This window comes from Ciona robusta, chromosome 11, assembly GCF_009617815.1.
Source record: "Ciona robusta chromosome 11, ASM961781v2".
NCBI classification, from domain to species: domain Eukaryota; kingdom Metazoa; phylum Chordata; class Ascidiacea; order Phlebobranchia; family Cionidae; genus Ciona; species Ciona robusta.
In genome coordinates this window covers 8,549,699-8,563,047 of record NC_143245.1, presented here as the reverse complement: position 1 = coordinate 8,563,047, position 13,349 = coordinate 8,549,699, and the positions used below count along the sequence as shown (strand labels likewise).

Here is a 13,349-nt window from a genome sequence, read left to right as displayed (position 1 = left end):
TTAATTAAGATAAATATTAACATAAATACCGTATTTTATTATGTGATCATTGTTTGAACTTTACGTCACAATCGCTATTATTACATCATGTACGCCTTTGTTACGTTTCTAGCAAAGTTCCAGAGTAATCCACAGTTACGTCACAAACGCATTAATCCAACCTATCTTTACACTTTCCGTGTTTGTTGCCGAATCAGTTATTTGTAAATTGTCAGTTTTTGGTTTCTTTTTTGTGGTTTTAATATCGGTTGATTTGCCTTGGTATCAAAACAAATATATTTTGTTTCCTCGATTGCAGTTATACCATGATAGTGGGGCAACGAAAATACGGGGGAGGTAAATTGACAGTTTATACAACAAGTGCAGGAAAGTAGAGTAGAGGCATATGGTGTTATTTATTTAGTGCAATATGTGGTAGCAGATGAACAACAAAGCAATCAGTAATAAATGAGGGTAGTAAAATAATACTGGTATGCATAGGCGACAACGTTGAGGTGGCAGGGTGGGCAAGTCTACACTAAAAATATTTACACTGCATTAATCAGTAAACTTTAGAAGCAAAAAGTTAGATTTGGGGAATATCCTCTTCCCTTGGTTTATATGTTTTGGGGTTGCTTGGTTGTTCTTGTATCTTCTGCAAACAAATATCGCATGAGAAAGGTTAATGAAAGTAATTTAAAATAACTTACTCTGTTTAAAGTAGTTATTCAGGAATTTCTTCATTTTTCCGTGGAAGGACGACAGCTTTGAAGGGAAACGGGAAGAAACCGAACCCAGTGATCCCGTCGTCCATTGGAGGAAGATCTTGGCTCTTAGGATCAGGGAGGACCTTGAACCTCTTGATGATGTTGGCAAGGAAGAGGAAGATCTCAATCCTCGCCAACTTTTCACCAAGACACGATCTGCATCCGATTCCAAACGGGATCACTTTCTTGGAAGGAATGAACTTCCCGTCTTTATCGATGTGACGATAAATGTTAAACTCGCTCGGATTCTTCCAGATATTTGGATCGTGGTGAACGGCATCAATGTTTGTGAAAACCTGGTACAAAACTTATCAACACATGCAGTGTAACTTTAGAAACAGCTCTTTTGGAAATGTCTTTTTCTATTCTTGGATAGTGTCTATCAGATTGCAGACGTAACATTGGTGCCATGAAATTAACATTTTTACCCAAATAGTTATTACCAAAATCACATTATGTCCGATAGCAACAGGACAAGCAATGTTTGGATAAGATGTTACTTACCACAGTATCTTTAGGGATACAATAACCACTAATCTCTACATCCTTAGTAGTTTGGTGCTGAACACCCAATGGTACGAGGGTCATGCATCGATAAACTTCTTGAATGAAAGCTTGAAGCAACGGAAGATCATCCCTGTGGTTCAAGCTTGGCAGCGCTTCACCTGGTAAGGATGTTCTGTAACATTAGCTGGAACCCTCGATGAAATTACTTGATAATGCTTCAGGAGCAACAGCTCACAGGGTGTGTTAGATTCATTAACCCACTATACCTGTTGTATTGGTTATTTCTTGATGAAGTTTCTCTTGTATCTCTGGATAGTTAATAAGCACAACCACCCCCCACATTATTGTACTTGTGCTCGTTTCTGTGCCGGCAAGAAATAGATCAGCCACGCAGACCATGAGTGATTCGTCCTGGAATTTTTTTAAAAATAGTCGTTTAATTTTGTTAAAGTTCTGCTTTCTGTATATATTCTTGTCCAGCGCAATGAATGGTTGGGTTTTGTGTGGCAACCAGGTATGGGATTCAATGCTTGATACTGATTTAAAGGTTCTTGAGCAAGACACAAGCATAGCACAAACACAGTGGTCACTAACGGGTTGTGGCATCCTGGGTGTTGGGGTGATAGGACAATTCTGGCCTGAATGTCTGGCTTGCTAGCATTCCTTGCCACCTTATCCATATAGAACAGGAACTTAAGGTATCTCCCAACTTACATGAAACCATGAATCTTGAGGTGAATGTTTCTTCATCTCCACAAGAAAAGCATCAATGTAATCCCCGGGTTCGTTCTCATCAAGGTTCTTCTTGTGTTCCAAAATCTCTTTGCGACAAAAATCTAAAAAGTAGCAGAGTTAAATCCAACCAAATGTTTAGTTTATCCATAATAACTAATAAGGGGGAACCTCATTTATAAAAAAGGATGAATTTAAAATGAAAATAGTTAAAAGGCTGCTGTTTATTTTGTGAATCAATCATGTTTTTCCTGTAAAATATTTATTACAAGTTAATTAACAGAACTCACCAAATTGTTTGAAATGAACATCAATAAACTTCTTGCAGGCGTTCTTGAATGGTGGAATATGACGTAACAATGGAAAATACATCAATACTAGAATGTAACTTGCAGTTTCTTCGTCACCAAAACTGAACATAAAAGTAATATAAAACAATTGATTAGTATTTCAAATTACCGCTAAAATAAAATACATTTATTTATATTATGTTTATGTTCAACCTGTCAAAGATTAGTTGTACATGGCGTTGAAAGTCTTCGTCTTTTGGATGAAACTTCTTCCCGAGGACGATGCTCGCGATTACGTTTGAAACTGTTGTTCCGACAATCATCTGTGGCATGATAATAATAACTGTCAATCTATAACTTGTGCAGTTGCACTGCTAGGTGAGAATGCATAAATCACATTAATTTATATATTTTAACGACTGAAGTAATTTTATTCATAACATTCATTATTATATGTATGTAAGCCTAAACAAATGAACCATAATATCCGCCCACCCTAAAGTTTGTTGGTTTTCCATCCAATTCTTGAAGAGATTGAACAAGATCTTGCGCAACCTCTGACACTCGCTCCTCCATTACACGACCTCCAATCCCAAACCTGCAACAACAAATATGAAATATTTAAGTTATAATCACTTAGCACTGGCTTCAATCTCTGGGTAATGGGACCTCTGGTATGAATCCAGAGTTCCATGATATGCCTCACTGTACGACCTCACCCATATAGAATAGAATATGCATATACAATGTTGGGGTGATGGGCCAATTCAGGCCTAAATCCCAGGTCTCATGGCGGACCTCACCCATATAGAATATTTATTGATAATGTTAACCTTGAAGAGTGAACTCTTATCCATATAAACCAAGTTATGAACCATTGACCCCGACCACTCACCCACGTAATGCCTTTAGTGTAAAATGTCGAACCTCCATGTATTTCTTGTTTCCTTCAGCAAAACCAAACCCGTAACCATTGGAGTAAGAATTTATCAATTCTATGTTTGGTCTTGTCAGGAAGGCTGGACCTTGCTTGACAAGAGCCTGTGTTGGTAATGTGTTATAATCTCAACCACAGTAAAACAAGGGTTATTTCGTCACAATTAAATTATCCAAGTACAGCGCAGGCCACTAATTGTTATGACTTATCGTACCAAATATTTAATTGTCTATGTACATGTTTATATTATTTCCATGACCAATAAATATGTTTATATTTGAGTTAATCTTAAACTACTGACGGCCACTTTAGTATTGAACCCACCTCATAAACAGATTCATAATCGTTCAAAACCACCGAGTCACTCGGTCCGAACCTCACTGACATAACAGGACCATATTTGTCATGTGACCAACGCATAATGACTTTGTGGGCGAACTTACCCAGTAAGGGTAAAGCCCCCATCACGGGTATTCCCCTCACTCCAGGTGGGTATCGGGGGTGGGGTAACTTCCACCAGTAATAATACACCAATATAACAAGGGTGAGCAACCCCAATAAACATGTTGTCACCCAACTAGACCCCCACCAACCAAATAACTTAGCAAACATATTACTTAACCCTGTTGAAACACAAACTTAATGAAAGTTATATCATAAGGGTGCTAGTGAAGATTCCCCCCACCTTATTTGCTACCTACTAACCATCAACACCTAACCCCTGGGGTTAGGGGTTTAGCAAATAAGGTGGGGGGAGAATCTTCACTGGCGCCCTTATGTAACACATGAATCAAACCACTTTAAGCTGATACTGTATACGCCAGAAACATCTGCAATATGTTTGTTGTGTCGAAACAATCGTGCAAAACGACAGTGAGATGAACAGTATGACGTCACAATGACATTAGTATAAAGCGCGTAAAAATACGTCATCATTGTCATAGATTCTTGACAACAGAACGTTGTTGAGTCACTTGCAAGCAAAGCTGGTTTTGCTCGGAGGTCTTTAAAATACGCTCGAACAGCACTAACCGGGTTTTACCCTTTTATACAACGCCGTTACCACACCTGCCCAGCCCCCCAAGATAACGAGGTCAAGACTCGTCGCTGCTATTATTCTGGACGTGTGTGTCCTTTTGGGCAAGACACTTACCGTCAATTGTTCCAACTCAGTGGTTACTTTAAATGGGTTGTCCGAAATAAAAGCCCCCCAAAAAATAATCATTTACCAAGTAACATACATGGTAACTTGTAAGTTTGCACGAGGTGTGTACCGTGTTATAACGACTATCGTTTTTCGGCCACGCGAAGATACAGCAAGTTACATTCATTCATATATTAGTAAGCTAGGGTGAGAAAAGATGGGACATCTTTAGCACATAATATCCAAATATCCTGATCGCGTTTTAAAACATTGAACAACGCTCTATAGGAGTCGTGAAAATACGGTTTTATAATTCTTTGAATGTTCTTTGTTTACTACTAAATGGGACGAGAAAATAGAGCTGTTCCATCTTCCTCCACCCTACTGTATATATATATCCATGAATGAATGAAATCCAACAACATTAAAAGCAGAAAAGTAGATATCCAGGATAATTCGAGCTGTTCCCGCTTATTCTAACTTTAATCTATATAATTTGTAAAATGTGTTCGTGCTGTTCGCGCGTATTTTAGAGTTACCGCTTTTGTTCTAAGCCGCCCTCCTCTGGTCGAAACGGTGCTTAATTAATGACCACACAGTGGCGCATGGTGTGACTTGCAAATTTCGTGTTTGATCGAACATATTTAAATGTTGAATCGAATTGGATGGATCTATACCACCCGCGTGTATGTGTTGTACCATGCGATGTATCCAATAAACTTCACAATCTCACAAAACATGAACTTGGCAGTAAACCTGTGTTCGCTTGCGAATGGAATGTTATTAATTGTGATTAGAATTTTCAAATCTTAAATTTTATAAAAACTTTTTTCAGTTGTTGTAAATTTATACGAAGGTTGTTAAATTTATTTATTACTGCGCAATATTGCTTTTGCGGGTACGGTGGAGAAGTCTTATAATAGAAATACTTGTGGTTGATTTTCACAGGGCATTGCTGGGTCGATTAAAACAATATTTAGCTTCGTTGGTTCAATTTAAGTTTCAACAAATGTTGGTTGGCGTTTGTACAATTGTACCTCAGTTGGGGCGGTTGGGAAAATATTGTTGTGGAAACGAGTTGTGAAAGATGAGAATTATATTTCAAGACCCATGGCTTCGTGTTAACATTCGGTAAGGTCCATGTGTGGCAAGCTTGGTGTTCGGGTAATGTTCCAACTTTGATCCAAATCCAAGGTTCACTGCCTTGCCTCACTGTAGGGCCTCACTCATATAGAACAGTTATAAGGTACAATAATATATGTTTTAACATTATCTTGCCTTTGTGACGTTCGAGGTCAAACGATGAGATAAACAGGTGAATGCAATCGCTTTGCGTTGGTGGGTGTGTGTCTTCTTGAGCTTATATATCGCATTATAACATATACAGATGCTTAGCACATGTATAGTACACTTATAACTTGACAGCGGACATGAGGTGTATACAACCAGATGCCCACACTAACCGATATTTAACACATTGGTCTATATCCGCACCGAAACCTACGTCTTATGCATTGGCGGAAACCGCGTGCGGCATAAATTTCATATCACCTGCTATGGGACAGATGGTATTGTTACAAACGCATACGTTACAAACGACACACTATGGCGGCCAAAATAATATATTTCTAAGAATGAACAAAATAGAATTGTTCTAATCTCTACGTCATAATTGTGGAGTGGCACAGGGAGGGGCCACAAGGCTCGTTGCTGCCACCACTGTGGACGTGTATGTGTTCAGGACAAACCACTTAACAGCAATTGCTCCAACCCAGTGGTCACTAATGGGTTGTCAAGTTGTCAGCAGAAAAACAATCACCCACAAAGTTACATATGTGGTAACTTGTAAGCGGGCACGTGGTGTATAAAGCAGAACACCCGTGTTATAACGACCGTCACCCCACCTCTAAGCTTCATTGCCCATCCACCCAACAGACCGCGGTTAAACATTCTCGATATTTCGATAATTAGAACGATCGCTTTGTTTCAAGGAATTACTTTTATTATAATCCCAACAATATCCATTGTTTCCCAACAACTCCCAGGAGCCACCACTTCCATAGTAATCCCACCAACAATACAACCTTTACGTAGACAATGACGTGTATTACGTCATGATCGTGTATAAAATATGATGTTCAAACTTGTAATTCAAAATGGCGTTTTCTTTTGTTAAAAAAAATTATACCAAGGGCTTTCGTAAAGTAGGAAACTGATTTTTTTTCCAGAACATTTTACTTTATCAATTTCCACCATCTTGTATTATAATGTTCAACTGAACTTTGAAAAAGTTTCTGTTTCGCACAGCCTGGCATGGTAACCAATAGTAACATGACCTCAAAACAAGTAGCAGGTGTTATTATGATGCACAATATACCACTATATGACATCACAACCAACCTTAATCTGACCAGACTTCTCAATGTCGTAAAATCGATGTGGACGCGATGGAAAGAAGGCGATCATTGTGACGTCACAGAGGATCGTGAGAATATATTCGAACGTCTTAGTTGGAAGTTTATTCAAAACAATGGAAGGACCTTTATGTAGCAGATGTAACCACGTGATCAGCAACAAGTTTGTATTTCAGGTACAAAAATTACTATTGTGACGTAACTATTTATTATTTTAGAATATCTTTTGTTCGGTTTGTGAGGTAATAATAAAATATTGTTTGTTTGTGCACAATAATATTGTGACGAAAATAAGAGTTTATTGTTAAACAATGTCCATTATGACGTAGGTGGACGGGAAATTCTGGCACGGCGATTGCGTCGTTTGTTCCGATTGTGAATGCCCATTGTCTAACCGTTGTTACGTCAGAAATGAAGAATTATTTTGCAGCGACGACTTTTGTCGGTTCGTATTGTTTATAATAATGTCGATTGTTAATTTTGATGTTCTAGAATTTCTTATTGTTCGTTTATGACGTCACTGAGTATATTGTTTTGTGTTTCTATTCCACAAAGTTGCTTTATATAGTTATTTCATCCAAAAGTGCAAATGACGTTATTAATATATGACGTCAACAATATATGACGTCACTATTTATATTTTAGTCGCTTCGGTAAGAAATGTGGGGGGTGCGGGGGTGCATTGTACCCCAACGACCTCGTGCACAAAGTCGGGCAGATAAACTCCGTGTTTCACGTTCGATGTTTCGTATGCTATGTTTGCAACAATAACCTTGAACCTGGGAAGCCTTTTCAAGCTAATGAAAGAGGGCTGCTCTGTAAGGATGATTACGTAGCGATGACGTCATCAGGAGGTACGTCATGATTACGTCAGTGGTTAAAAATTGTTTCATATTTTTTTTCTCAGATTCCGAAGAAGAAGTTTGGGGAGAAAGTAATGCACACGTCATCAGTGACGTCACAGGGGTGGCATCGGAAGTGAAAATGACGAAACAATTGATCGACGAGGGTGAGGCTAAACCTGGGGTGTGGGAAAATGAAGGAGGCGAAGTATCAAAGTTGGCGGGGTTTGAGAACCGACATCCTGGCCAAGATGATGAAGATTCCTTGATGTCGCAACAAACGAAAGATTCGAGCGCGTCGACCGCGATTGACACGTCACCACCCCAACAAGGATGCATCGCGATTGCAGCGACGAAGCGTCGTGGACCGCGGACGACGATAAAAGCAAAACAATTGGAAACGCTGAAAAATGCTTTCCTTAGCACCCCTAAACCCACACGTCATATCCGGGAGAAGTTGGCGCAAGATACAGGCCTCTCGATGCGGGTGATTCAGGTGAATGGATAATTGTTACGTCATAATAAAAAGATTAGGAAATCGTGAAGAGGCCCATGAGAAAAAATTAAAAGAAAAAATTCATGTTTCGTCACAATATGCTCTGTGACGTCTTATACTTACGTTATGACGTATTCTTGCATTTTTAGGTTTGGTTTCAAAATCGTCGAAGCAAAGAAAGAAGAATTAAACAATTAAACACGATGGTAGCGCGACGTCAGTACTTTGATCACGTGCCCAATATTGACGTCACAAATGAACAAAGATTTTATGCAGGTTGGCAAAATATATGTGTATTTATCTCTTCGAATTCGATATATTATGTTAACGATAGCGAAGATCAAATTATTAAAACAATGAAGAGAAGGAAATTAGCAGCAAAACGACAGTCGTTTAAACACGCTATGGGTAAAAATAAATATAGGGTGCCCCACTTTACTCCACAGCAATATAGAATATTTCTAATAAACAATAAAACATTAGATATAAGTCAAGTTACATATATCTGGATACTGAGAAACAGAGGTATTTATGACGTCACAGTAGATTTAAAATGGCGGCATCGACCGCTGCATACGCGTGGCAGATCGAGCATGAAATTTAAATTTCTGTTGTTTAACCGCTTCGTTTAGTTGGCTACCGTGTAATTGAAGTCACGTGGGTGATGCGGTTTAATTAGACTCCCGCGTATTGTACACGTGATTGTTACGTCACAGTGTAGCTGTTCTAAAACTCGCAACAAGTTTTATCTAGTAACAAATGTAACTTATTCATTCTCGCGGGCCAACGACAGTCGTTACAACACGGGTGTTCTGTTTCATACACCTCGTGCCCGCTTACAAGTTACCATGTATATAACTTTGTGAGTGATTGTTTTCTGTTTGGCTGATAATTTGAATAACCCATTAGTGACCACTGGGTTGAAGCAACTCAAAAGTTTGAATTTCACCTTGAGAAGTGAGTTTGTTACGTCACAGTGGATCGATGATGTCATCGTATATTCATGACGTCTCATAGGATTTCCCCCCAAATCCCATCTCATGAATATCAAATGACGTCACAATCAGTCAATCATACACGTCACAATGAATTACGTCACACCCCACGCGTCTACATCTGGTCGAAGTGACCTAATCCCTATGACGTCACAATAGTGACAGGATTGTGATGTAACAATAAAAATAATAACTTTCATGGTTTAGCAGCCAGACTTTTATTCGATGTTTTTACTTGTGTAGTTTTTACCACTGTTGTTTTGCTGTTGATTTCATTTTCTTCGTCGTTTAAATACCCTGATCTTTGCCAGCTTATTGAAAGAGATAAATTCATGTCGAATATTTCCCCTAGATCCTCACTACTACCCACAACAACAACCCAACTATTACCCAACCGCCGCCAACTTCAACGACAGTAGAATCTCACCAACAGAAAGTGAAACCTGGATTCATAGAATAGATGACAACCATCATGTGTATGATGACATCATGTATGATGACGTCACTCAATCTCAGAACGGGGGGTTCCCTGGGTTCGCGCCCCGAACCGCGGAAGGCGCGATTTGCGAACAAAGCGGAAAATCTATTGTTTACTGGAATGCAGCGTGATCAGTGACGTCATAATGCTCCTATTGTTTTGGTTCTTGTAAATTCCATTTTTATCGTACAGTTCCAATTGTGACGTCATAAATATAGATTATGTATAAAGATGATTGTGACGTAAGAAGCATCGATTGTTATCAACAATGGGAGTTGTGAAACTTTGATATTCGGGAAAATCTTCAATTCATCAAAATCATAGAGCAGAAAGTTGGCGCCGAGTTTCACGATTTTAATAAAAATTTACAGCGTGCGGCTTCCTCGGACTGCCATTGTTGGGTTCCTGTGACGTAATAAAGGGGTTTGTGATGGTCGATCCCTATGCGGGTGTCGAACGGGAAGTCGGTTTACTTTTACTCGGGTTGGCACGAAGCAACCGATTCGATGAAAATATTGAAATATTAAGTCTTGGTGGGGAGGTCGTAAACTTTTAATAAACTTTCATAAGTGGTGGGTGGGAGGTGGTGTGTTACGTCACAATGTTATTGTACATCAGATCGAGTTTGTGACGTCATAATACCTACTGGAAGTGACGTAATGAAAGGTCATTATTATTGTTTGTTATCGTGTTATGACGTATCATCATATACGTAGTGTATGACGCGATGCTCACGTCATACCCGATTGTGGGGTCAGTGAGGAGTGACACGCCATCATGACGTAATTAGGCATAGTTGACGTCATCATGTACATTACACAAGGTTTAAGGTCACCGCGTGCAGAAGTGACGACAGAAGCTAGAAAGGCAAGTAGGATTAGTAGACGAAAAAAAGTTTACACGAGATGGCGCTAAAGATGCACAAGCGAAGTAAAGTCTGAATTTCAACAAAAGTAGAATCACGCGTGGCTGGCGGGACAGATTGCGATAGTAATGGAATAGGGAAAGCACCTGAATGTTTATGGTTTAACACAACAATAAAGTAACTGTTATAGCAAATGTACATCGTGTACACCCTGAATGGTCGTTAGTGTTGTCTTTGTACTCCGTGGACCGTGGGCGTTTTGCACCTTTTGTAATACTGCATACATAAAGGTCACACACGCTCCAGTTCATCAAGAACTTCTATTCACAAAGTCCAACTTTAGTGTGTGCATGTTCTCCTGCAAGTTGGCATTAGTTGTCCTTATGGACCATCGTTCAATGCATGTTGCAGGTACAAAGTAATGTTGAGTCGGAGGATTTGATTGTTTTCCATTCCATCATGAAGTTTGCTGTATCGTTGATAACTTTGTTCTTGTGCATCCCGATTCCCTCACCAAGCGTCATCACCATCTGGTCCGGCATCCCAATCTTCTGACGGAGGATTCCTGTAATCCAAACATCGTCTAAATACAATGAATCCACCGACCACGATTCTCGTAGCAGTTGATCTATTATCCTCATAGAGGTTGTGTACATGCCGCCATGACAGTATCGGGGGAATACGGGCCACTTAAACAACGACTCAGAGATGAACCATTTCTTAAATATTCCGTTTTCGTCCCTGTAAGGCCTTTCATCGGTGGCCATTATAAACATGCATATGATCGGGAACTCTGGCCATTTGTTCTCAATCTTTAACTCGAATGCTTGGTTAACAGCGCTGTGAAGCTTGAAAATGTCGACCATGAAGTCGTCATCCATGGAGGAATAGAGGAAAGTTGACGGCAGATGAAGCGACGCCCATTCCATCCCGGCGAGCGTTTTTAACGCAATGTTTCTATCAATAACAAACAATATGACAAATTATGAACATTTTTGAACCATACACGTGTTGTTTACTATGTTATACGAGACAATGAATGAATGTAACTTATTTATCCTCGCATGGCGGGGCAACGATGTCGTTCAAGCATGGATATTCTGTTTCATACACCTCGTGCCCCATGTATTTTAAACGTCAAAGACATTTCTATTAATAGTTCGAGGTTTGACGATTGTGAGCATATACATGGCTGTTGTTGTCCTGCCATACGAGGATAAATAAGTTCTATTCATTTAATCAAACAGGAAAGCAACAACGGAAGAAACACCAACGCTAATCTTAGGCAGTCATGCATTATGACAAAACGTCTGCGCTGAATACAGCCTTACCGATATTCACTCGTACCCATGATGTTTAATACGCAACATAAACCAATATACGAATGAATAAGTGTGAGACCCCAAACCTGTAGTCGTCGGATCCTTTGTACTGCAGCACGTCGCCATAAGTTGCATTCTCCTGTAGTAACCATACCTTGTTCCTTGTGTGGTTGACACCTAACGACCCGACCACAAATACAACGGACACGTTCACGTTCCCCACACGTGACACCGACGCCCAACTCTGACGTAATATTTGACGTCGATAAAAAGAATTTGAACGCGATTTAATGAAAAGAACAACATTGGCGGTTGTACCTACAAAACAATGATTTAGTTAATCACGTCACAGAGGCTATAACGTTAACGCTAAAACATAACGACAACGGTTCTGCAGCTGCAGCAAGTAAAGAACTTAGGGAGTTGTATAGTATTACAATAAGCTCTTCCAGTTAAAAAGGTTCCATTTATGCCACCCGGAAAAAAAACAATGTGACTATAGGACGCAATATAGCCTTTCAACATTTCATCCGAAGAGTAAGTTTAGGCATTACATTAAGCATTGTATTAACACGACATTAATTATCATCCAAAAAGTTTATTTCAATCGATATAACTCAACAGCCAAGGTAAACAAAACTACAATTAACTTACTTTTTTCGGATTCGAACTCGGCTGGCTTGCATTCGTGTTGGTCGCATGAACTACGGAAGTTCCAAGGCTCTATTAGAAACTGGGCCGGCTGCCTTTTCACCCAAGCACTTGTGTATGAGGGCTCAGGTTTTGAGCTTCTGGTGCGAACATTAGCCTTATGCGCGGTGATGGATGATAGCCTGGTGAGAATTAAATGTATTTGTATCTTCGATTACAATGGCGAAGATTAAAGAATTGGTTGAAACGGAAATACAGGATATAGCGACAAAACGACAATCGATAAAACACGCTTACAGTTAAAAACATATTTACAATTAAACCAAAAAACTGTAGGGGTACAAAGTAAAAGTGAGGTATGGCAACAACGTAAGCTATAAACCTCACCTTTGTATTATAACATGTTGGTTGCATTTGTAGATTTCCATCGCCGTAAACCCGAATATAAAGAACAATAAAACACGGGCGGCGACTTTAGCGAAACATCTGAATAAAGATATATTAAATATAAATTAACCACAACAACAAAGACAAACCTGGAAAGCTTAATGCCCGCCATACGCGTCATAGATGGCCAACAAGAAAATGAACGACCGCAAGAAACGAAGGGAGGTTCATGCGTGTCTTGCCTCCAACCACCCGTGACGGGGTAACGATTGTTGGTCAGTGAGGCGTGTTAACGCTGGGGATGCCCTTACATTCTTAAGCGGTGCGACAAATGTGGGATACGACTAGGAATTGAGCGGTTCCTGTATAAGAGTGGGGAGCAGTGACGACACAATGGTAGCTGCAGTGACTTAATACTTCGGTTCAAAACAACAGACAACCTACCACGGTGTAGTTAACAACTAAAGGAGAAGTATCTTAGATAAAAAGCGAGGATGTTATGAAACATTAGTTTAAATATGTAAATTATGTTTATTGGGGTAT

General features: G+C 39.6%; 3 protein-coding genes across 3 annotated transcripts; 1 reads left to right on the top strand and 2 right to left on the bottom strand.

Moving 5' to 3' along the window:
• Positions 1-376: 376 nt before the first annotated feature.
• Positions 377-3,863, bottom strand: LOC149729155 (cytochrome P450 2A13-like). Its single transcript, XM_089888068.1, has 10 exons — positions 3,537-3,863; positions 3,171-3,316; positions 2,771-2,873; positions 2,489-2,598; positions 2,276-2,397; positions 1,968-2,089; positions 1,520-1,664; positions 1,251-1,411; positions 690-1,042; positions 377-634 (listed from the first exon to the last, which is right to left on the bottom strand). The coding sequence occupies exons 1-9, from the start codon at positions 3,822-3,824 to the stop codon at positions 704-706; spliced, it is 1,536 nt and encodes a 511-aa protein (XP_089744194.1). The 5' UTR covers positions 3,825-3,863; the 3' UTR covers positions 377-634; positions 690-703.
• Positions 3,864-6,794: 2,931 nt separating this feature from the next.
• LOC149729154 (LIM/homeobox protein Lhx5-like) lies at positions 6,795-9,973 on the top strand. The gene is made up of 6 exons (XM_089889300.1): positions 6,795-6,946; positions 7,100-7,215; positions 7,416-7,624; positions 7,678-8,108; positions 8,258-8,384; positions 9,456-9,973. The coding sequence occupies exons 1-6, from the start codon at positions 6,887-6,889 to the stop codon at positions 9,710-9,712; spliced, it is 1,200 nt and encodes a 399-aa protein (XP_089745426.1). The 5' UTR covers positions 6,795-6,886; the 3' UTR covers positions 9,713-9,973.
• Positions 9,974-10,117: 144 nt separating this feature from the next.
• On the bottom strand, positions 10,118-13,124 carry LOC149729153 (beta-1,3-galactosyltransferase 5-like). Its single transcript, XM_089889301.1, has 5 exons — positions 12,956-13,124; positions 12,807-12,905; positions 12,423-12,601; positions 11,855-12,086; positions 10,118-11,403 (listed from the first exon to the last, which is right to left on the bottom strand). The coding sequence occupies exons 1-5, from the start codon at positions 12,985-12,987 to the stop codon at positions 10,842-10,844; spliced, it is 1,104 nt and encodes a 367-aa protein (XP_089745427.1). The 5' UTR covers positions 12,988-13,124; the 3' UTR covers positions 10,118-10,841.
• Positions 13,125-13,349: the final 225 nt, after the last annotated feature.

Bases quoted from the DNA above. Each gene is read 5' to 3' on its own strand.
- LOC149729155 (XM_089888068.1), bottom strand. From the start codon at position 3,824: ATGTTTGCTAAGTTATTTGGTTGGTGGGGGTCTAGTTGGGTGACAACA. The intron at 2,398-2,488 runs GTTGAACATAAA...TTTTATGTTCAG, and splicing joins GTACAACTAATCTTTGACAG to TTTTGGTGACGAAGAAACTG. The intron at 1,412-1,519 runs GTATAGTGGGTT...CATCCTTACCAG, and splicing joins AGAAATAACCAATACAACAG to GTGAAGCGCTGCCAAGCTTG.
- LOC149729154 (XM_089889300.1), top strand. From the start codon at position 6,887: ATGGAAGGACCTTTATGTAGCAGATGTAACCACGTGATCAGCAACAAG. The intron at 7,216-7,415 runs GTTCGTATTGTT...TTTATATTTTAG, and splicing joins TGCAGCGACGACTTTTGTCG to TCGCTTCGGTAAGAAATGTG. The intron at 8,109-8,257 runs GTGAATGGATAA...TTGCATTTTTAG, and splicing joins TCTCGATGCGGGTGATTCAG to GTTTGGTTTCAAAATCGTCG.
- LOC149729153 (XM_089889301.1), bottom strand. From the start codon at position 12,987: ATGACGCGTATGGCGGGCATTAAGCTTTCCAG. The intron at 12,906-12,955 runs GTTTGTCTTTGT...ATCTTTATTCAG, and splicing joins GCGGGCATTAAGCTTTCCAG to ATGTTTCGCTAAAGTCGCCG. The intron at 12,602-12,806 runs GTGAGGTTTATA...AATTCTCACCAG, and splicing joins CAACATGTTATAATACAAAG to GCTATCATCCATCACCGCGC.